The following is a 23851-nucleotide window of genomic DNA, read 5'->3' as shown; positions in this document are numbered from 1 at the left end:
TTTTCCGTGGAAGTAATTTTCCATGAAAATCATTTTCCTTTCATCATTTTCAGGTGTTTGGTTAGCTTATTGAAAATATTTTCTTACTTCATTTTTTTGGTGTTTGTTTAACTTTTGAAATATTTTCACTTTTATCTCTATCTTTACTTTCTACACATTATAACTACATACTTCTTCCCATACAAAATAAGAAAATTTATCTTATTGTTTAACTTTAAAAAATCTTGGAAAAACGTATATATGAATAAAAAATATCTCCTTAAGCAATAAATAAATTGCTGGTCATTTAGTGTCAAATATTAATCACATGCAATGCTTATTGTGACATATATCTTACACTCTCACTGCTGGAAGTTTTTCTAGAAAAGAATGTCCTTGTTATACATAATTAATTACTAGTATAGGATGAATAGGATGAGATTTTTTTTTTATTTTGAATATACTAGGGGGAGGGTTGGGTGGTACGGGGGAGGGAGTGTAAGGACGAGGTTTTGGGTTCGAGTCCTCCTGTTTATACTAAAAAAAAAAAAAAATACTACAAGATGTTTTCAGTAAGTTTAGAACATACTACAGGCGGGATGCATGCATTTCGGAAAACAACTTCAGTAAGTTTGGAAGGGAAGTTGTTTTCCATAAGACGAGTGAAAATATTTTACATCGGAAAATGTTTTCAGCAACTTTTGTGCAACCAAACACGGGAAATTAGGAAAGTATTTTCCTGAAAAATATTTTCACCCGAAACAAACGGACCCCAAATCATTGCAATTTTCAGCACTTGCACCTTCTTCTTCTTAATGAAACTATAAACCGCAATCAAACTATAAATCCAATCAAACAAATGGCAACTATGCCAACAGTCTCTTTTGATCTTTCGGGTAGTGACCTAAGTTTCTTCAAGGAAAGATCCAAATATAGGAGACCAGAGTTGCATTAGGGAGAGAGAGAGATTGGACTTTGCAACATAGCTGGATTAACTGTTGAAATTTTACAAATGAATCAATGGTCAGAAATCAAGAAACCATGCAGGTCTCAAAAGCAAACAACTAATTAATTAAAAAAAATGTATCTTTGCCCTTCAACATTTGGCTCACTAGGAGGGACAAGGAACCTAACTTTACAGTTTAACTATCTGGGTGAAAGGCAAGCAAACAAGTATCTTCAGATGGCTGAACTTTAGTTTCTCCAATTACAGGTGATGTATGACCTCGTGGTGCTTGCATAGCTTTCATTTTCTTCTTCTGCAAACCATCAATGTTCCAGATACATAGCTGCAAACAATATGGTCCACCAATCATGAGCAGTTAGCTCCTTAATATTTTTACAGATGATTAAGGAGATAATTTCAATCCAGACATGGGAAAAAAGAAAAAGCACCTGCCTGTGCATCAGCTCCAGATGATACCAATACATTCAGGTGATTTGTTTATGGTGCCCCTTAAGCTTGGTTTTAACCTATAATTCAAAACAAGGGTCAAAAAGAAAAACAGCTGATAGTTCCATCTCAAGCAGGGGGAAAAGAAGACATACAAGCCGATAGTGAAGCAGCCATCATATACAAAAAAGATCGTAATCAACAGATCTGTAGGCTTCTTAATTCCAAAAGCAACCTTCTTCTTAGTCCTTTTTACCAGTCAATCTAGGGAAAAGTAGATTTAAAGAAAGATCGTATGCACCAATGTCACAACATCTTCCCTTTAAATGAAAACAGAGGCATGTAATGGAAAACAAGAAATTAGGGTATATCACGCAATACAGATGCAAGAAAACAGGAAAACGACAATGGAAATGTGCAGGAAGGACCCAAATAAACATTGGTTGGAGTTTTCACAAAAAAAAAAAAGAAGACTAAGTTTTCCATAATCATTTAGTAAGTCAGGCTCTTGCTCCTACTCCAGAATCTGACTATCACCAAACAGAATATAAGTTTTTAAGTTTTCCTTCCTAATTTCCTATTTAGTCTTAAATTTGAGGACCTTTAGAAATTATAGGTGATTTGGGCCTCCAAATGATGCCACATTCAAGATAACAAAGCACGAAATCCTACCATAAGGCTCAAACTGGTATAATATAATCCACAATTGACCTATTGTGGAAGGTTTAGGGACTTCAAAGGGGCTGTCTCAACAACAAAAGATGTACTCTGAGGTAGACAAAGAGAATTAGTCAAGTGATTGCAACAAAAATCATGCATAAAAGCTTTCATTTTCAAAACATCCTGCGGCAGCATCATTATCTTTATCTAAAAGCCAGTGAAGTGCTAAACAAACAATTTCTTTAAATAAGCAACATGATCAGCACTTTGGAATAGGATATTATTCACAAATCCAAAGGGATGACAAGAAAATCTACCTCATCAACTCCGACATTGTATATTTGTATGGTGGAATCTTCCATTCCTATGGCAATAATATTGTTGTCCCGAGGATGGAATGCCAAGTAGGTAGCTGCTGGAGGTGGAGGCATGAAAGTAGTCATGGCCTGACCAAAATTCAAGGGATTGGATTTGTCATCTTAAACCATCAGCAGAGGTCGTGCAAAGGTCAGACAACGCAAACAATGGACACAATCAAAACACAATCTGAGCATAAAAAATGACAGATAAGCAAAAGAGGACTTTGACCCATAAACGTAATGGCATTAGGTGCAGAGGGTAACAACAGACCTTAAACGTCGTCATATTGAACAAAGGGACCTTGCAACCAGATGCAGACATGACGTAAGAGTCATTCTTTGATAAAGCAATGCATGCGGGTGACTCTTCTGCTGGTTTGGCTTCACTTAGATCATTAGACATGAGAGCTGGCTGCCACATCTGAGGAATGATGGATGCAGTAGACTGATATGCGCAGAACATACAACACGGAAGAAAAAAAATACAAAAAATGGGACATATCAGATAAGGTTAAACTGAAGGAAAAAAGAACAGAAATGGAAACAACATGCTGAAAATCCAACCGTTCCAGAAGGATTCCATTCACTGCGCTAACATTCCCAGAGCCTATGAAGAGCATTAGAGCCCAACACCAACAGAGCAAGACCAGAATTTGTGTAAAGCAAACGCAAAATCTGTAATTCCCATATTTCTTGCTAAATAAAAGTACCAAGGGTATCCGTTAATAAAGAACTTTCAAAGCATTACACACAGCAAGAAATTCTATAAAATATAGGATAATCGCATTTAACACTGAGACTTACACACTAGTTACAGATATCCCCTCAACTTCTGATTGCAGCACTTTAATACCTCATTCAACTTTTTAGAACATCATGACATCACACCAACACCAGGCACAATAAATACATTTTCATCAGGAGACCTGAATGCATATACATCAATAACCTTAACTCAGCGTCTCTCTCTCTCTCTCTCTCTCTCTCTCTCTCTCTCTCTCCCTCCCTCCCTCCCTCTCCCTCCCTCCCTCCCTCCCTCTCTCCCTCTCTCTCTCTCTCTCTCTCTCTCTATCTCTCTCTCTCCACTTCTCTCATCCTTATGCCTTTGGAATAGGTTAAAGGTTTTAGAAAGGAGATAATCTGTGATTGAGAGGTTTGGTGATTCTGGTGGCTTGAATGCAGCTAGCGAAATGGGCAACTGGCTATAGGGTAACCGGTTGGGAGGCGCTAAATTGTTGCCGGGACATGTTACATAAAACAGGAAGTGGGATATGCTATGCTGTTCACTGGCTGGGTTAAGTTGACTTATGCAATCAAATTCTGTCCTACAATGAATGCTTTCCCAAGAAAACGAAAATTATTTCAATAAAAGTGAGGATCCCACCCATGTACCATGCATATACCTTGCTAGCAGCCAGAGGGTCAGGCAACCTTAGCGTCTTGAGTTGATTTGCCTCAGCTATATCAGAAAACTTCCAGCTTTTAATTCTATCAGCATTATCTGAAATCGTTGGTTTGACATCAGCTATTGTGCTTCCCTCCATGGCAGGCTGTAAATGAGTCAGATCAATGAGTGAGCCAAACAAAGCACAGCAACAACATTGAAGATGGATGTACAGACAGAAATCATCAATTAAAAGACAAAAGTTTTTAAAGACAATAAAATGGAAAAAAACAGAATACAAGATTTCCAATGGATAATGACTGTTGAATTCTGTCGGTTCATTCAAGGATTGGAGCAACAGGGGCAGCAACATGACCAATAGGGCCCAAAGAACCAGCAATTGCAGGCTGCAGGAAACAATGCAAAGACATAAATCATGTGATGCCCTTCTGCAAAAAAAGAAAACGAATAAAAAGAGAAGTGGAGGTATTTTAACATTGACTTGTTCAGAGAAAGCCCTGGATCCCTCGAATGTTCTGCTCTCCAGCATCCTCAACAAGTATTGTCCATCTGTATTCACCAATATTTTGATTCCATTTTCGCTTGTTGTAACAGCAAGCAATGATCCTTCTTTGTTGAATCTCAGTCTAGGACTTGCCTGCAATGACTTATCATTGATTTTAAATTTGCCAAGTTGCAGTAAAAGGCTTATCAACAAAATATGGTTGTTTTCAAAAGAGATACTAACAGGCAATCTCCCATCAGCATTGGTGAAAGCAATCATGTTGTTATTATCCATGTCCCAAAACTTAATCTGAAACTCATCACCAGCAGCTAAGAAACGATTCCTTGTTGTATCAAATTGCACCACACTCAAAGACCGTTTCCTAAAACCAGAGTATGTCCTCTTGACAGCTCCTTCACTCTCATTCCATTCAACAAGGTGGGATTCACCTTCTTTGCTCGTCCCACAAGAGAATAATCTGAAGCAATAACAGATTGATGAAGCAACTTTGGACAAATCAAAAAAGGAAAATAAAAAAGTCATAGAGAACAGAAACCGCCAATGCTTTTTTTTTTTTTTTTTTTCCAAATGTGTTGAATATTCCATTGACATTTGCACTTCTTTTTTTTTTTTTTTTAGGCAAACCCCGTACACGGGGAGGGGATGCCAGCCCCAAATCTTATTGCAGAACAAATGAACGAGGGTGGAAAACCCCCAAAAAAAAAAAAAAAAACTGACAGTTACAACCAAAACCACAGCCTAACTCACTTCACTGAACCAACGAACACCCGGCACACCCCGTGCGTCAAGACTAATCGAAGCCCGAACCAGAGCCGGCAGTTGGTGAACCTGATCATACACCCGGGTGCTTCCAGCCCCTAAAGCTGCTAACCTATCCGCAGAGGAGTTAGCCTCTCGGAAAATATGTGAGAGAGAAGCCGAAAAACCTTCCAAAAGATCTCTTATCTTCCTCAAAATATTACATAATGGCCATTTAGCAATGACCCCAGAGCCAACCAAATGCACCAACGTTTTGGAGTCCACCTCTACCAATGAAGGGCAAAACCCCCTTTGAACACACAACTGCAAACCAAACAACAAAGCCATACTTTCTGCCTCCAACACCTGCTGATCTCCAAATTCCTTGTAGAAAGCAAAGATCAACTTCCCATGACTATCCCGCAACAGACCACCACCCGAGGCCCTACCACGATTCACACTCGCGTCCGAGTTGAGCTTAAGCAAACTTAGTGGCGGTTTCTCCCAGGCCACCGCACAAGGGGTCCCCCTCCGCGGGGAAACTTTAATGAACCTGAGTAACTCACAATCCGCATCCCCCGCAAAATGCGCCCGACGAAACTTACCTGCCCTCCCGAGCTAGTCCAGAAAACAATCCATCTCGCGGAGTATCCTGCCAACCTCCCATCGCCTGCCCTGATACCGCTCCTGGTTCCTGGCAAGCCAAAGGAACCAGCACACTACAACCGGCATGACTGACCGAATGTGATCCTTCGCAGAGGAAGCTGACGTAAAATGCCAAGAGATAAAAACCGACGCCATACTGGAGCAATTACGCAGCTGAAAACCAAATCGGCCAGACACTCTCCTCCACACTTCCGAAGCAACTGGACCAGTTAAGAAAACATGCAAAAGAGTCTCCTCCTCCAGGTAGCAACACCCGCACCGAGAGGGCAAAGCCAAACCCCGAAAACTCAATGTCATATCTAGAGGGAGGAAATTACGCACCAATCTCCAGGCCAAAAAAGACATTTTTGCCGGCAAAACCGAAGGCCAAAGAAGGGAATCGACAACTGAACGAAGCCTCCTTTGCCGAAGCACCTCCCATGCCGACCTAACCGTGAAGTCGCCCGATGACGAAGGCACCCACACCATCATATCCTTCCGAGCCACATCGTGAGACACTTCTTTGATCGCCTGGACGACAAACCCTGGAACCCACCGGGCAAGCCGCTGTTCATCCCAACCATCCCTAGCAATAAACTCTGCGACTATAAAATGAGGCTTGTCAGAGCCACCCACCACACTCTCTAAGGGCTCATTAAAAACCCATCTATCCTTCCAAAAATCCACAAGTCCTTCCCCTAAACACCACCTAATGTTCTGCTCAGCCATTTGACGTACGGCCACAAGACGCCTCCACGTATCTGAAGCCCGCTCTACCAATGCCTCCGAAGGATGAACTCCTTTGATGTATTTGGCATGCATGAACTTTGCCCAAATGGACTCTCCAAGCCTAAACCGCCACCATAGTTTAACCGCAAAAGCCCTTGCCATGTCATTAAAGGACCGAAAACCCAGACCCCCCTCATCAATGGGAAAACACAGCTTGTCCCAGGAAGACCAATGAATGCGCCTCTCCCCCTTATTATCCCAAAGAAAGGAATTACAAATTGTACCCAACCGTGTGAGTACCGCCTTTGGAGGATTCACCACCTGAAGTAAGTACATAGGTAATGAAGCCAGTACATGCCGTACTAAAACCATCTTACCCCCAAAGGAGAGCAGCTTAGTACTCCAGTGTTCAAGACGGGCCCGCATTTTAGAGACAATATCATCAAACAAGACACCCCGCCTCCGGCCTTTATATATAGGAGCACCCAAATAGGTGAATGGGAAGCATTGCCTGTGAAAGCCTAGAACCCTAGTCACCAACTGCTCCTGTTCCGACGTAGCCCCTGAAGGCAAAAAAAAAGAGCTCTTGCTGACATTCACCCTTTGGCCTGAAGTCTCCTCGTACTCCGATAAAAAACCCTTTATTGCAACCAGGCACTCCTCTGAACATCTTGTGAACAAAAGCATATCATCCGCAAAAGCAAGGTACGGCACCGGAAGCCCTGCCGTAACAAAATACCGACCAGGCTGACGCTCCAGCAGATGGTGTAACCCGCGGCCTAAAAATTCTGCCACTAACACAAATAGGCCAGGAGAAACCGGGTCACCCTGCCTAACACCCCTTGAAGATTTAAAAAATCCAGCAGCCTCACCATTCACCAATACTGAGAACCAATTATTAGACACCAGACGAAAGAAAATGTCGACCACCTGTTCCGCAAAACCAAATTTACGAAGCATAAACAAAAGAAATGGCCACTCGACCCTGTCATATGCCTTTTCCATGTCCAACTTTAACATGCGGTTCGGGTGTCTCAGGCGCCTATCTAAATCTACCACCAGCTCCTGCGTCAAAAGGATGTTATCCGTTATCCCCCGGCCTGGAACAAAACCAGTCTGCCACGGTGATACTAAGGCAGGGAGAACCCTACCCAATCGATCCGAGACGAGCTTAGAAATAACTTTAGAACAGACGTTGCAAAGACTAATTGGCCGAAAGTCCTTCCACTGCATGGCGCCTGCGATCTTAGGCAATAACAAAATAGATGTGCTAGTGAAACTCCTAGGCAAACGCATACCCTGGAAAAAAGCCTGAACCGCCTCCAATAAATCAGACTGGATAATATCCCAACAGGCTTGGTAAAAACCCGCCCCAAAACCGTCTGGCCCTGGTGCACTGTCTGCGTCCAACGCGAAAACCACCCCCTTTAATTCTGCCATGTCTGGTAAAGCAGCTAACATGTCATTGTCCGCCGGCGCCAACTGAGGGACCGAGAAGGGAAGCACCGGCGAATGCCACCCATGTCGTTCAGAAGCGAATAAAGACGAACAGAAATCCACTGCGGACTGCCTGATGTGTTGTAGATCCTCCAACCATGCACCCGACTGATCTTTAATTCGAGCGACAAAATTGAAATTTCGCCGTTGCCGGCATCGAGAGTGAAAATATGCTGAGTTAGCATCCCCAACCTGCAACCATTTGATGCCCGCCTTCTGCCTCCAATACTAACCCTCCAACGCCAAACTCCGTGCATAAACCGCCTTTGCCTCCTCCAACGCTGCCCTGGACGCCGAATCCATCTCCGCGTCAAACTGCTCCTCACGTTGCTTCATCAAAGCCTCGGCCTCCCGTACCTTGCTAAAAATGTTGCCAAATACTTGGACATTCCAAACCTGCAGGCACCCCTTAACAGCTTTCAGCTTGTTATAAAATTTCGGCATACCCTCACCCTCAACCGGCATCGCCCAACCCTGCCGAACCACGTTCATAAAACCCGAATGCCGCCTCCAAACATTCAGAAATCTAAACGACCGCTTGCTGTGGCCCCCATTCTGACAGTTAATCAAGAGTGGAGCATGATCTGACCGTCCCCTGGACAAGTGGGAGACATGCGAGAATTCATACCCATCAGCCCACTCCTGATTCAAGAAGGCCCTATCCAATCTCTGCCATACTCTACCATTCGTCCAGGTAAATAACCCCCCATCAAATGGCACCTCCGACAAGCCACAACTGCCGATAGCTTCATTAAATTCCTCCATGTTCCTTGCATTAGCCGGAGAACCGCCCACACGCTCCTCCGAGTTGGAGATGACATTAAAATCCCCTGCCAGTAGCCATGGCCCGATAACCTCTCCCGCTAATCCTTCCATTGCCGACCACAATTCTCGACGCCCCACCCTCGAGCATCTAGCATAAACTGCCGAAACTTGAATTGAACACCCAGAGGAAAATATGATGTGCATGTGAAGAAGCTGCTCTGCCATCTCCCTGAAGCTCAAAGACAGCTCACTATACCAAAATACCCACACCTTGTTATGCAATGCTCCCACAGCCTTATCAAACCCCAGGAGCCGACGTACCACCTCCAATTGTGGAATGTCCGACAAAGGTTCCAAAAGAACCAGCAATCTTATTCTATTATTTATGCAAATCTTATGCAAATATCTAAGGGAGTCCTTGCGAGAAGCCCCACATATATTCCAAACTACAAACTTAATGGGACTTAACATGAGACCGCAAAGAATAGTGATTTTTAGATTGGAGCTGAACCTGATTAAGAGGAGCGTTCTCCGAGTGGCCACCCTGGAGCCTAATTTCAATTCGACCAGCGCCCGCGTCCTGAGGCTGCTCCCGCGCACTCAGCCCCTCTCTTGATCGCTTTGAAGCATGGCGCAGCCGACGATGCAACACCATTTGAAACTGTTTTAGCTGCTCCCACGGTGCTACTTCCCCCGGATTATCCCCGTCCGAGCACTGCCGTCTATGACCCTTGGCTGCCCGAAAATGACCCGCAGACCTAGCAGGAGTACGATCAAAATCCTGCACCTCCATGTCATCAATAGCGTTCAACACCGCAAAGGTATTAACAGACGCCGCGACCAACTCCTCCCTCTCCCGTTCCTCCACCTGCATTACCAACGTATGAGCCGAGGCCTGCTCCAACTCCTTTATATCCCCCGAAGACGTTTCAGGTATAGCAGCAATCACATCAGCAGCAACCGAAAGTGCAGCAGTCTCATCACCAGCCAAAACTTCTTCTACTGTCGAAACGTTAACAAAATTAGTCAATAGCATCGGCGCCTTCTGAACCCATGTTTGGTGCTGCACCCCCCGCCCCATATCAGCGGTCGCGTCCTCCACCACAGAGGGAGCACCCATCTCAGGATCACAATTGGCGGCAATTTTGCCCTCTACTCCCTGGCCAGAAACCAAGGCACCATCAGTCCGCTGACGCCACTCCACCTGTTTCCGCGCTCCTTCCCTCTGCAAGAGAGAATGACCATTGTTAGGCTGGGAACCCACCGTTGCTGTCCCGATCCTCTTGGAAGGCTGGAGATCCGGATTCTTCCTAAAACATTCCACGTCTTCATGTCCAAAACGAGTGCAGAATCCACAAAATTTCGGCCAGCTCTCATATTCTACAGCCTGCCAGAACCCGTCCTGATCCTCCCCAATCCAAATACGGTTCGGGGGCTGCTTTGATATATCCATCTCAATCAGGACCCTCGCCACCGAAGGACGTCGAAGGGCCAAAGTCGCTGCGTCAATCTTCAGACATCGTCCCAACAAACCAGCTAATTTGGCAATGTACATCGCATTAAACAAAGGCAAAGGAAGTGATGGCAGAGATACCCACACCGGAGCATATGTCGAATCCTGATGAACTTTGAAATCCAATGTCCATTTGGATAACAGCATCTGCGCTCCCTTCACGAACCAAGACCGGCGCACAAAAAGTCGTGTATAATCCTCCTCCGTCAACGGCCTGATCAGTACGTGATTCATATCCAGAAGGCCAACCTCACAGTCTCCCTTGAGACCCAGCGAAACAAAAAAACCCCTAATAACCTCCATTGGTGGGCGACGAAACGGAAAACGTCCGACCAAAGCATTCTTAAAAGGCATCGAAAGCAGATGCATATCTCTCTGGGATAATCGCAGCGCCGGCTCCCCTCTATGAATTGAACAACAACCCAGATCAGGAATATTTGACACCTCCAGCCGGCCTGAACCAGATAGCATGTCGGCGAACGACTTGGAAGGTGCTGCGCAGCCAGGTGCACCCTCCGTGGCCGGCGGCGGCCACGGAGGCCCCTCCATGCACGGTCCTCAAAGATTAGGGTTACAGCAGTCGCCCCTCGTTTGGCATGCACGTGTCGTTTTTTTTCTAGCCGTAGTTGCTTGAAAGATGCTAATAGAAAATGATGAATAAACCGCCAATGCTTTCCAAGGGAAAAGTATGCAAAAGAAAAGAACACAGAGTGCTAATTTTCACCATGCTAGATTTTGGCTTCAGAAGAACATCTCGAGGGTTACACGAATGTTTAAGCAGAAATAACTTGCATCTTAATTGTCTTTGATGCCATTGCCAAAGAATTATACCACCATATGAATTTACAAGAATTGGAAAGAACCTATTTCCTTATTATTAGAAAGTTCAACAAATTAGGCATCTCAAAATACACAGCTTTTCCAGAAGTTTTAGAAGAATATTTAAGAACTTGTTTTGTTAATAATGGTAAGGACCTGATAATGTTCAAATGTTATCAGACTTGACGACAGTGCATCCTATGCCAAAAGCACATATGGTGACAGCATAGTCTACAGAGACAGTAGCAATAACTAAAACTATCATAAAAGCAACTGTAATTGAAAGAAGCAGAAAACGTGTTATACTTTCAACCCCAAAAAGAAAAAATAGCGTAAGATGAAGTCACATCTATTGGTAAGAAATATACACCAAGTGTAAGTATATTATGAGCATCAAATTGGAATCGATTAAACAGCATAGAGCTTCTGCAATTGCCTGGTTCCATCAGCACTATATGCCATTGTTGTGCACCAAAGTCCGGGAGCATCATAATCAACCCTAGACCCCAAGCAATTATAAACCATGCTTTTATCTTTCCGTCAATAGCTGTAGAGAAAATAAACTGCAAACAAACACTGATTTATTATGATGATGTCACGTCGAAGGACTCAAATAATCAAGATATGATTCTTTTTCACGGCCACACTTCAAGATGACCCAGAAATTAATTCAGATGTCAGAAACACCGCCTTGTAAAAGAATAAAACAGGCAGCATAGCACCCTTAAGGTCTTACCTGGATATTCTCTTTATAATGAGGGCAGACAGAATATACACGAGCTTCATGGCCTTCAAATATATACAGCCTGCGACCAGCAACTGCATCCCAAACCTGTCATAGATAGATCCATGAAAATAGATAAAATAAAACCACACTAAGATGTTCATGGAAGATTAGTACCTTGATCATCATGTCATCCCCACAAGTCACTACACACAGTTGCTTGTTAGGATGAGCAAAAGCAACGTCATTTACACCGCCGATATGAGCATCAATCTAGAAAACCCAAGCACTAATCAGCAATCAGACATTTGTACAGTTACCACTCACAAACAGACACAGCAAACAGTTTAAAACCAACATACCTCCAAGTGCTGTCTCAATTCGCCTGCTGGATTGTAGGTATATATCTGAACAATGTGCTTGGAAAAAGCAACACCTAGTAAACCAAATGACAACAGAATTTGATATGTGTTTTAAATAAACCTAATGAATTTTGACAAGGTCAAATAGAAAAATTGAGAAATACCAAGTATAGATCCATCTGGGCCCCAAATGCATCGGTTCACAGATACGGTAGCATCTTTCACCAGAGTTGTCTAGAGTCATTTAAGGTTTTTGTAATGTTACGAGACAAATTTGGAAAATTAATAAACAACAACTAGTTTAAGATTTAAGCACCTTAGTCAAGGAGCGACAGGTTAAAGTATCATAAATACAGACCTGTAACTGCATTGAACAGGCCGAGATATCCCAAACTTTGAAATTTTTATTAGCCAACCTCTCTCGGGAACCAACTTCCCATATGCTAATGTCACCAACATTTGTTCCAACTACCAGGTAGACTAGAGTAGCCAGCAAAATACTTAAAGCTCAGAATGATGAGAGGCTATCATAAACAATCTTAATTAATATATGAAATTTGGTTACCAGGTAGAGTAGCCGGCAAAATACTTAAAGCTCAGAATGATGAGAGGCTATCATAAACAATCTTAATTAATATATGAAATTTGGTTAATTCAGAAATGCAGCAGGTAACTTCACATGATTAAGCTCAATGCAAGTAAAAGAAGGTCTCTGAAGAATCAACCTAGAAGAACAGTCTATTGCTGAGGATGGAAGTCCAAACTCATAACATTAGATCCTTCGCTCAGGTTACGTGCAACAGTTTTAGGAAGGTCATCTGGCGAGTAAATATTAGGAGAATGAGTAGAACCAGAAAAGGAAACCTAGAAAAATATTTGTATCAGCATGTATGGTCACTAGAAAAACTGCACCCATCAAGGAATCAAATAAACAGATCATAATCATGCAAAACATGCCAAAACTTCTTCATTTATACAAACCTCGTCAGATTGGCCAACACCAAGCCGTTTCATTAAATGCTCTGAATCAGCAGTTTGATAGTCCATTGCTGAAGCACAAGGTGGAGTCCTCGGATGTTTAAGAACGGTGGCTAAAAACATTGCATGAGGTAATCATAGTCTATTAACCCAAAACATCATCCAGTACCAGCAGTTATAATTTGAAAACTGACCTGCACCAGGTGCCTGAACAATAGCTGGAGGACCTGCTACAACAGCAGCATGCGGTACAGAATGGTTAGCACTAGACATCCACCCCGCAATGGCACTTGGAGAAGGTGAAACAACTCGTTGGAATCGCTGCAGGAAGACAGTTTGGAATAGTGACAAGGTAAACAAAAGGCATAAGCCAATTTTGGATATAAAGAAGATCATTAACTTACGCCATGGGCTCCAAGAGGCAGAAAAGTCCCAGGTTTAGGTACAGGTCCAGCAAGGAGACTATTAGAAGGTGGGGGAGCACAAGCTCCATTACTAGACAAACAAGTATGGTCAGTGAAAAGGGTTTTAATATCAGGATTTGGCCGGGGGTTCTTACAAAGTTGATGCTGCCAATTAAGACTGCAGAAAGAAACAAAGTTCAGTGAAAATATCCTACTAAGGAAAGCAGGAACCATGAGAAAAACAAATACTGTCTACTTCCCTAAAACCTTAAATCAGTAATTTAACATTCAAAATCAACATTTACAGCAATGCCACTTAATATACAAGACAGGGACACATGAAGATGTATCCTACATATTCACATCTAATTATAATCAGATAGTGATACATAGATAGCAGCGTAACCTCTGATTAATCAGTGTGCGCAATCATGAAGCTTTGAATGCTGGAATGTGAGCTTATCACAGAACAATGGATTTGCTTCTATGAGCTTTTTCAGTTCAACCAGCATAACGTTTCGTGCAGACTTAGTGTCCCCATATTTGGAAAGCTGCTCATTCTGCCTAGAACAATGCCACAAGATAATTCAAAAGGCACAAAGAAACTGAAAGTATTGTATGGCTCAAATGCTGAATCTGATTACCTAAAATTCTCAAGAGTTAATAACTAGGTAGTCTCCTTGAAGAGATCTTCATTGAAAGAGGCAAACCCCTTAAGATCCTTGACAAGAATATCAACAGCTTTTGCTCTGTCATTCCTGCATAGTAAGGTAAGGAATAATCATAACTTCTCAGATTTTATCATAACTCAGCAAATCCCTGCTCTCGGACATAAAATCTTACTTATCAAGAGCTTCAAGATACTTTCGCTTTCGTAATTCAAAGAAAATCTTCATTGAATAGTGGTTATCCTCAACCTTTGTGAACCCACTCAGGTATCATTCAACTTCTTTCCATTCTCCTGCTTGAACTTGATCTTCAAAATATTTCATATTGAAGAAGAATCCAGACTCTTGTTCCAACCTGAATAATATTACATGCTACTCCACCATAAACTCAGAAGCAAGCATGCCAAGAGTCTTCATCTTTAAACTAATAGAGTCATTTAATAAATTCCTTCAATTAACATGTATTGTACAAACTCTTCATGTTAATTAAATCCAACTTCAGAAAATGGCAAATTTTTCTTTTTCTTTTCTTTCTAGGAAGAGTGACAGTTTGTACATAGTCTTTTTCACACTTTCACCGTTCCCCAAATCATATAGAAGAATAACATTCAGTTGTAATTCAGTCTCACAAACCTCCCTCCCAAGCGTATTGACAACAAAAAAGAAAAAATAAAATGCTTTATTCTATTTCATCAGCTCGTTCATTTTCAACAACAGTAGAAACAGGAATCAAGAAATGAATGACTTCGTCTTACAATAAATGAACAAAACTTACTTGTGGACTGTCTCCTTGAACTTCTCCTCATCCAAGGACTGTAGTATTAAGAAAACCAGTTCTCGACTCAAGGATGGCATGGTAATGCTACCCAGTACCCCTAACCACTCCAGCGCAAATATCTGATATTAAAGGAAAAATTGCAGATTGAAATAACACAAATAGCTCTTCAAGCCTCCACCTTTTTTCAATCAAGCTCAACCTCATTCATCTCAACAATAGAATTGCTTGATTACCCAATAACATTCGCACCAAGAAGTACAACATCAAACTCATTTCACCACAGAAAGAATAGATATTTCGAACCACCATTACTCCCAGCTTAATCAAATTGTCACATTTTTAACAACTACATAGACATATATCCATTGGTAATTATAACTAAAAAAGAAAATGCAGAATCTACTATCACTGCAATACCATCATCTTCTCCTAACCATCAGTTATCGTTACAAAAAGAAAAAACCTCCTTTTTGCTCATCTTCGACCTTCTAACAGCAACACATTAATAATGCAAATCATACAGGCTACAGCAAAGATTACAACTTTCTGAACAAACCCCTTAAAAGCCCCCCAAAACTGAATATCTCAGCACAAAAACAAGAACCAACAAACCAAAAATTTTCGTTACCTACAAACATCTACAAATCACACTTGGAGAACAGAAAAATAAGCCATTTTCTGGATCTGGGTCGATGCGAAATTGAAGCAAAAATGCTGAAAATGCATATTTATAAAGTTAAAAGAAGCAGCTTACTTGAAAGATATGACCCCAAATGGTAGGGGAAGAGAAGGTAGGGATTTTCTTTCTTTCGAAAAGAAAGCCTCTGCAAAGCAACACCAGCAGCACCAGTCTAGTCCCACCGGCCACCACTAGAGCAGTGTACTTTCCTTTGTCCTTTTTGCGCTTTCTTTCAACTTCTATGTATATTCCGTACGTTGGAATTTCCAGTTGCTGGGGAATGGGGCCTCATGTGTTTATTAATTATTAGTGTCTTAAATTCTCAATGACTGAAGAAATGATAGGAAAGTGAGCCCGGAAACTGAATTAGGCAGTTAATACAAAAGAGTTGTATTGGTAATATGTCCACGTGTTTGGTTTCAGTTGGTTATGAATTGGATTTGATGGCTGAGATTAATAATTACCCAAGTTTTTGCTGCTAATGTTGCCAAATCATTTCTTAAAGATGATTAAATCCCAACCAAACCCCCCCCCCCCCCCAAAAAAAACCCTAAGACCACCATAAAAAGCTCTTCATTTGACTTGACAATTAATCTTGGCATTTGGGGGAAAAAATTGTTTGTAAAATAACTTTTTAAATTTGATACTTGAAATGGCCTAAAATAAAAATATCTTTGCAAGTTTATTATTATTTTTTGTCAAAATTGCAAGTTTATTATTATAGTGTTAATATTTTGAAAGAATGAAGTCATGAGGAGGAAATAAATATAAATGTATACTTTTAAACGGTTATTCAGTGTAAATTGAGTATAAAAACCAGTGTTTATTATATCGAATTAGAAATAAATATTTTATTCATTCTTTTTTTTGAATCGTACTCAAAAAAATAATATTGTATCATTATTTAAAATAAACTTGTTTATAAGATAAAAATTAACTAAAGAATGTTTTACTCCCTCCGTCCACTTTGATAGTCATGTTTTTCTTTTTCGTCTGTCCCAAATTATAGTCCATTTTTCAATTGAACAATTTAGTTGTATTTTAATTTTCCTAAAATACCCTTATTCAATGTAAGTTGTTATTACTATAAACCTACCCCATTTAATGAGAGTTGATTCTTTTTTTACTATCAATTCAAGTTCCCATAAAGTTGTACTCTAATAATGTGAGGGTATTTTAGGAAAATAACTACCTAAATTGATTATTCCAACAAAATTAACTACTTTTTCTTAAACTGTATGAAAAAAGAACAAAAACTATCAAAATGGAACGGAGGGGGTAAGAGTTTACAAATAACAAGTCCTTGAAAAAGAGCTATGGAAAGGCTTTCTTCGTTTACCTTGGAAACAAGTAGATAAAGCATTGTGTAATTTGTCCTCATACGTGTCTTTAAATCCATTGATCAATTCTCTCTATTAATCAGAATTTTTCGCTCTCTTTAAAGTAAGATGTTTTTGGATGACAAATGTCAATTATATTTTTTAGTACCTCATTTAACTTAAGTTATGGTAAAGTGTGTAAGAATTTGCTTGAGTTTTATATGGATGAAATAGAGCCACAATTTAGTTAGCATGCAAGGTTATTTATTACTAGTATTTCTTTCTAAATTGGTACATATACAACTCTTTTGGAACCAAAATTTTAAATCTATTATGCCAAAGTAATCATCAACTTAGTATGACATTCTTAACTCTTTTTTCTTTGGTACTCTACAATGCTAAATAACTGATAGTTTTTTCTGATGTAAGAATCATATTATCACAATGCATTAACAAAAAAAGTTAGTAGGATATTTTATCTTTGCAAAACTATAAATTCTATTTAATATTTAGACATCTTTATGAAACCTAAAAATTGACTCAAACTTTTGATTCTCAATTAAATAAAACCTAATAGTGGACTAGTAACAAAACCACTAATCGCCACCATTCCTTTGAACTGGTGATCACCATCAAGCAATTAAGTCTTGGTGGCATGGGAGATCAAGGTTATCCTTGCCTCCCACTAATTTGACACTATATGTGATTGTTTTTATTGATTTTTTCCTATAGTGATTCAACTTCCATCGGCTCTTTCGGTGATTCAATTCCCATTAGCTTCACTCCCCTTAAATTAGGATAGATTAAATTATAGAAATATTACTGTTGCAACAAAAAAACCATTAATCACTTAAATTAAAAACTATTCCCACACATTCTATGGCTAAATTGAACTTTCCATATTTTGTCAGTTTATAAACCAAATTAATCACATAAAATTGGAAATCTTTTTTTATAATCAAAGCCATATTATTAGTATCCTTCAAGTTGGTACAAACTATGTGCAAAGCATGAATTAAGCATATTACAATTGGCTATTTGATTCCTCCACTTAGATGATTGCCAACTTAAAGTTTTTTTTTAATGATTATTAAAATAGTAAATTCAGTAAATTTTAGAAGTTTTATTAATAACCCCAATGTCAAACTTCATTTTCCATTCTACCCTCTCCAGTCTCCACTTGTTTTAGGTGGGTCCATTGAAGAAACCCCCAATTCAACAACAAAACCCCAGCAGAAAGCCCCAAGAAAAACACACAGTAGAAGACACTCACGGGCACACAGTGAGGCCTGAGAGACGACGATGCAAAGATGGTGCTCAAAGCTCCGGTCACTGGCTTCGGCACTGCATTACTCAGCAAAGCCCCGAAATCCCACCTCAATTTCCATACGGACCCTCCACATTTCTCCTAATTTACTCAACAAATCCACTGCCCAATTTCCAATTTTTCCCAGCTTTAAGTCCCTTCAAAATGTCCCTCAAGTTCCTCACCCCTCAAACTCCAATCCCTCTCATCTCCCTCTTTCTGTAAGTAAATTTCAGAACCCTTTTTCTGATTTTGTTCTCACGTTTCATTTCTTTTTGGGCTAGTAAGAGCATTTTTTTAATTACAAATTTAGCTTTTTAAATTTTGTGATGGCCAACGAGTTTTGTAGCAAATTTGAACTAAAAAATGATTGCTTTGTTTTTTGGGGTCTTTACGGCCTTTTTTTTGTTGCTTTTAAATATGGATTACGTTTTGAACTCAAAATCGAGGGAGATATGGTTGTTGGAAATTTATGTTACTTTTTTTCGGTTTGTTGCAATTTAATATTGAATTTATTCAACTGTTGAAATTTTATTGGCTGCTGTGTGGTCTTATGGTTTAACAAGAAAATATAGCTGGTAAGATTATTTGTTGAAATTGATTAATATCTTGGTTTGAAGGATTGATTAGAGAATCTAGGATGGGTTAACTGACTTAGAAGTTAACTTTATTGGTATTGGGAGATTGTTCTGTGTCTTTTTTTTTTATTGGTCTGTTCTTTATTATCAGTAAGTTCTAATGTCATTTGTTTTGATTGTTGTCATCTGCAGTTTTTTCAAGTGAGGCATATTACTGCAAAACAGAGGAAAAGAAAGTTAAAGAGTAGGCAACCATTGACTCCAATCACTTCCAAAGTCAAGAAAATCAAAATGAAATGTTATTCGTATGTAAATCCCTTGATCACATGCAAAGAAATTCGTTTTTAGTGGTCTGTATTTACTATTTGCAAACATCTAATGATTTTGGTAAATTTTATCTCTCAGGTCATTTAAGGGAAGATTTAGAGTTATGAAGGATGGGCAAATTAGGCGTTGGAAGGAAGGGAAGCGGCACAATGCACATTTAAAGGTCTGTTTATTGTCCTACTGCTGGATAAAATGATAATAACATTATTTGAGTTGGTATGAATTTTAATCTGGTGCTTTTAGCATAGTCGCTTGTTATAGTGCTTCTTTTATTTTCACTGTTGTGCTTAATGCACCTCGCGTTTAAACTTGTTTTCTGTTACCGCACCTTCATTTAGATGTTATAGGAGTTACATTGGTTCCATGTTGTTGCTTATCTGTTTCTGTAGGAGTTTTAAGGAAAAGGTCATGAGTATATGGTCAAGATAGTAGGGCAGAAAAATCTGTTGTTGAAAATTGTAGTGAGTAGAGAAGATTTCCAAAAGTTCACTATGGAACTTTATTGAATGTGCTCTTCTTGGAGTGTATGTATTGTCAAATAGAAAAAGAGCTCAATAGAATGCCTTTTATAGGCCGTGCTCAAATGCATTTTCTGTTTTTCCATAGGAGGAAGTTGGATTTGCATGGAATGGCATAGCCTTCTGAAATTTTCATGTCACTCAGCTTTGCCGTTGGTTTCTTTTTGCTTTTTCCATAAAAGAAGGATAAGTACTATGGGGTCCCATGTCTTATAAGTACGCTAACTGATTTGTTTGTATTGTTGGCATAACCATTTGAAGTGCTTCTATGATCTCCACTTTCTTCTTTCTGCTTCTCATTTACTGAATTTGATTGGCAGGCTACAATATTAGCAAGTCCTCCAATTTGCCATCCTCCTTTGCTCCAGTCCTTTGACATGAACTATCTATTCGATTCACAAATAAACTACAACTGGAAGCCCTTACAGTTAAAAAAGAGAATTGTTCCTAAATCTAAACACAACCCTAAAATATAAAGGAAATTATCAAGCCTTTGAATAATTGTGTATGACATTTAGGGAACATGCTACTGCTGACAGAGTGGAGAATGGAAGGCCTACCTTTCTGGATTAAGCCTGAGTTGCAACAAAATACTAGCTTACTGTGAAACTATCTGGTAAATTTGTGAGATAACTTGTGAGGGAGGGAAGAAAATGTGGAAAGAATCTTTCTTTTCTCCATCCACTGACAATTGACTTGGGAATAGTCCCATCTTCAAGCTTCCCTTGCTAGTAATGGTTACCAGACTATATGGCAGGGAAAGGATATGTTTCAGAGTAATTGGCTGTCCATTATACCTTGAACCAAATAACATCGTAAACTATGTGCATGGATGAAACTTAAGGTAGTTAGCTTGATGTCTGTGGGCCTTTTACATTTGCAAGGCACGTTTATCTAAGAGTCTTATTTCATTGAATATGCTGGAGATATTGTTTTGGAAAATTTAGGAGCAGACAGACAAGATTGAAGTTTGATATCAGTGAAAAATTGCAGTTTAATATCACATATGTTGAGGGTTATACCTTGGCTCTCTTTTCCTTGTTAGAGGTGTAGGTAGGTGATGTTATCTTGTTAGCATCTCATCTTCTAATGTCTGTTCTGGTGTTGTCTTAGGTCTTAATAACATCTTTCTCATCTGCATAGCTGGTCACTCTGATTTTGAAATTAAATTAATGTGTTCTATGTGGAAAACAAGTTCAAGATGAAATTATCTTTTAGTCTAGAGGGAATAAAGAAGGATGAAATAGAAAAATGTCAGTTAAGTTAGGAGAGTAGTTCAAAAAGATAAAAGTGGATAACGGTTTGGGTTTTTTGGCAGGATTAAATGATGATTTTGGACTCAAGAATTAATTAAGTATCTTTCCATAACGTTCTGGGGGCTAAACTGACAGTATGAAAAGATATTAATGCCTCCCTGGTTTTCTCTATGTTTCTCCCCAATTTGGAAGCATCTTCCTCATCTTTTATTCCTTTAGTGAATCCCAAACAGAAAGAAAGATTCTCGCTCTCGCCCCCTCTCTATCTTTTTCACTTTTTTAGTTCACAATTCCCTAGCAAACAGGGCTTTTTGAAGAAATAATTAGCTATTTCACAAGGGGGAAAAAGGGCTTGAAGCTAATTCAACTGAGTAATCTTGAATGAGACGCCAAGCATTTATATTTGAACTTTAGGTACATATGCGGGTGTAGAGTTTGTGACACATCAACTATTTCCCTTGTACATAGGTTTACCATATCCTTTATTTGTTGACTGCCAATTTCCATAAGTTACTCCTGTTCCTCCTGGTTTTGCATTGATAGGCACCCTTTTGTGAATTAGTATGCTGGATACATCTATATGGATCAAACCCATATGTGGCATGGGATTAATATGACTTTTCATGTGGATGTTTTCTTTAATTATGTGCTGAAGGGGTTGCAACCCTGTAACAGAATTATGCAGCTATACAAATAGGAAATCAAACACCATAAGGAATAAAGGTGGAGGTGTGCAATTGATTTTACACAGGCTAGGGACCTTATTGAATTGTGTTGTCTTTCTTGATGTGATTGAAGCTTTCAATGATTGAAATTTTGCTGCTGTATTCACTTGTAGAGCTGCAGAATGCAGTTCCCTCTCAGATTTTCACTTTTTCTAATATGGTATCATCATCTGTTTGAATGTTTCATTATTGAATATGTAGAGAAAGATAACCATAGTTTTTAGGTGAGGTGTATGATATTGTCTGTCTACCCGTCCATTCATGGCTGTTTCATTTTGGTTATTATTATTATTTTTTGAAGTACTGCTTTATGTGGAAAATGCTGTCAGTATTACTCTTACCGCACGAAAGGGATATCACTGTGTTAATTTTTGCCTCTTTCTCCACTTCTAAACTACAAATATGGAGTATTGTGTCGTGTGCTGAAGATTCTTTGGGTGCTTTTCTCTAGACGTTTTTTTTTAGCGCCGAATAATTTTTTCCCCTCTCTTGACCATACTTGCAAGACTTTGGCGGTTAGGAACAGTTAACTAGGATTGATACTGTGTGAGGTTAATATGATCATTATTTATGCAGTCTAAGAAAGCAAGGCGCAGGCTTAGACGTCCTGGTACTGTCCCATTGGCTTATGCAAAAGTGATGAAGAAGCTCAACTTTTCTGGATGAACTATTGACCTCACGGCTGCTACTGTTTTTGCTTGAAAAAAGGCATTTGTCAGAGCTTGTTTTTATTTGTTCTGTAACTCATTTTTTAGAATAGAACTCTGGTGAAAAACATTTTTCTAGGGATTTTCTGCGGCCCATTCTTTTAATTACCGCACATTAACTTGAACGATAACAGGCTATTACACAACCAATCTGGATTGAAAAATCCCTTTGGCAATGAAATATCAAATAATAGACTAGTAGCTTTCTGGATGAAACCTTAGAATTAAGCAACTCTATTAATGTTTGGTCTTGATTATGCAGTCTTATTGCAATCACTAAAAGAGCAAGATTGCTGGTATGATTGAAGGTATACCAGTTCTTCACTGTACAGTAGGGACTTGGCATGAGTAGGTCTGTCAAGGTTGGAGGACACTTGAGCAGCAAAATTCATGGAGAAATTAGAACACAAACAAAGAAAAGGGAATAAAAAAAAATTAACCGATGGTAGTTGCTACTAAACTACCAGAAAGTCTAAGTTTCCACCCTGTATTCTATGCACATCAATACTCTCAATTCTCAATAGAACAATAGGGCGCATGCAGTATTCGTTCTGTAGCATGTAACATTATTGTTTCAGTACAAGAAATGCTGCGGCTAGAAAAGTAAATTTCATTCGATCATTAGGCAAATGTTGACATGCTTATATTATGTAGAAGCATTCTTTTGTCCATTGAAGGAGATTACAACATGAGCTCAAGCGGGTAAATCCTTGCTCCGCTCACTACCTGTGGACTTGAAGCTCTCTATTCATTGAGCAACACTGACTAAAAGGACTAAAAACCACACACTTGTACCTCCAACAAATTGAGTTACATTATTCCTAGACCTAGACTAATCATCTAGTTAAAATATCTCATAACTGAATTCCATAAATTACTTAAACGTAATTTACGAAATACTCCTCGAAAAGGGCCGCAAATTTTCTTGTTATTAGCTAGTGTATGTTGCTTTTTTTTTTTTTTTTTTTTTGCCCCTTTTCAACTAAACATTCTCAATTAGTAAAGAAACCTCTTACAACACCCCCTCTTCCAAGAGACTCATAATTAGGATTGTAATCATACGCTACCCATGTATTTGTCTTATGAATGAAATGGTACGTTCGATTTTCATCAAACCTCCAGTCACAAGTCGGGTAATCTCCTGTGGCGCACTCGTAGTCATAACTGTAAGCTACAAACACCCCCATATTGGTGGAGCAGTTGTACATGGACATGGAAGGGAAGAGTTTATTAGGTTGGACTGTGAAGTTGAACCATTCTTTAGGCTTTAAATGCCTTCGTTCGGTGGTTTCAGTTTCGTAGAATGAAAAGCACCTAACTGTCAAAATGTTCGTGTGATTGTTGGTTAGTTTAACTCTCTTTGGCTCCCGATAAAATGCCTCAGATGGGCTTGGCAGGATCAGGAGAGATGCAATGAGCTGAAGGAAAGCCAATTCCAAGAGGACACTAGCCATGGCGCAAATGTTGAATGATGATGCTCCATTACACCTGACAAATGATAAATTCTTGAGGAAT

The 23851-nt window shown here is 39.6% G+C and overlaps 1 protein-coding gene and 1 pseudogene across 3 annotated transcripts; one reads left to right on the top strand and one right to left on the bottom strand.

Annotated features, from left to right (window-relative positions):
* Positions 1-947: 947 nt before the first annotated feature.
* On the bottom strand, positions 948-16081 carry LOC113704426 (protein TOPLESS-RELATED PROTEIN 2-like; annotated as a pseudogene).
* Positions 16082-18085: 2004 nt separating this feature from the next.
* LOC113703104 (uncharacterized) lies at positions 18086-22966 on the top strand. 3 transcript variants are annotated; one of them, XM_027224348.2, is made up of 4 exons: positions 18091-18446; positions 18996-19108; positions 19209-19293; positions 22599-22966. In XM_027224348.2, the coding sequence occupies exons 1-4, from the start codon at positions 18222-18224 to the stop codon at positions 22614-22616; spliced, it is 441 nt and encodes a 146-aa protein (XP_027080149.1). In that variant the 5' UTR covers positions 18091-18221; the 3' UTR covers positions 22617-22966. The 3 variants fall into 3 exon arrangements, with proteins under 3 accessions (XP_071918187.1, XP_027080149.1, XP_027080148.1); XM_027224347.2 differs by lacking the exon at positions 22599-22966 and adding an exon at positions 22206-22552 and having other exon boundaries at positions 18095-18446; XM_072062086.1 differs by lacking the exons at positions 18996-19108; positions 22599-22966 and adding an exon at positions 22206-22552 and having other exon boundaries at positions 18086-18446.
* The last annotated feature ends 885 nt before the right edge of the window (positions 22967-23851 follow it).

This window comes from Coffea arabica, chromosome 8e (genome assembly GCF_036785885.1).
Source record: "Coffea arabica cultivar ET-39 chromosome 8e, Coffea Arabica ET-39 HiFi, whole genome shotgun sequence".
Classification (NCBI taxonomy): domain Eukaryota; kingdom Viridiplantae; phylum Streptophyta; class Magnoliopsida; order Gentianales; family Rubiaceae; genus Coffea; species Coffea arabica.
This window is presented reverse-complemented; position numbering and strand designations above follow the sequence as displayed.

Excerpts from the sequence above, each read along its gene's own strand:
- LOC113703104 (XM_027224347.2), top strand. The coding sequence starts at position 18,222 with ATGCAAAGATGGTGCTCAAAGCTCCGGTCACTGGCTTCGGCACTGCAT. Across the intron at positions 18,447-18,995 it reads CCTCTCATCTCCCTCTTTCT|TTTTTTCAAGTGAGGCATAT; the intron begins GTAAGTAAATTT and ends TGTCATCTGCAG. Across the intron at positions 19,294-22,205 it reads GGCACAATGCACATTTAAAG|TCTAAGAAAGCAAGGCGCAG; the intron begins GTCTGTTTATTG and ends TTATTTATGCAG.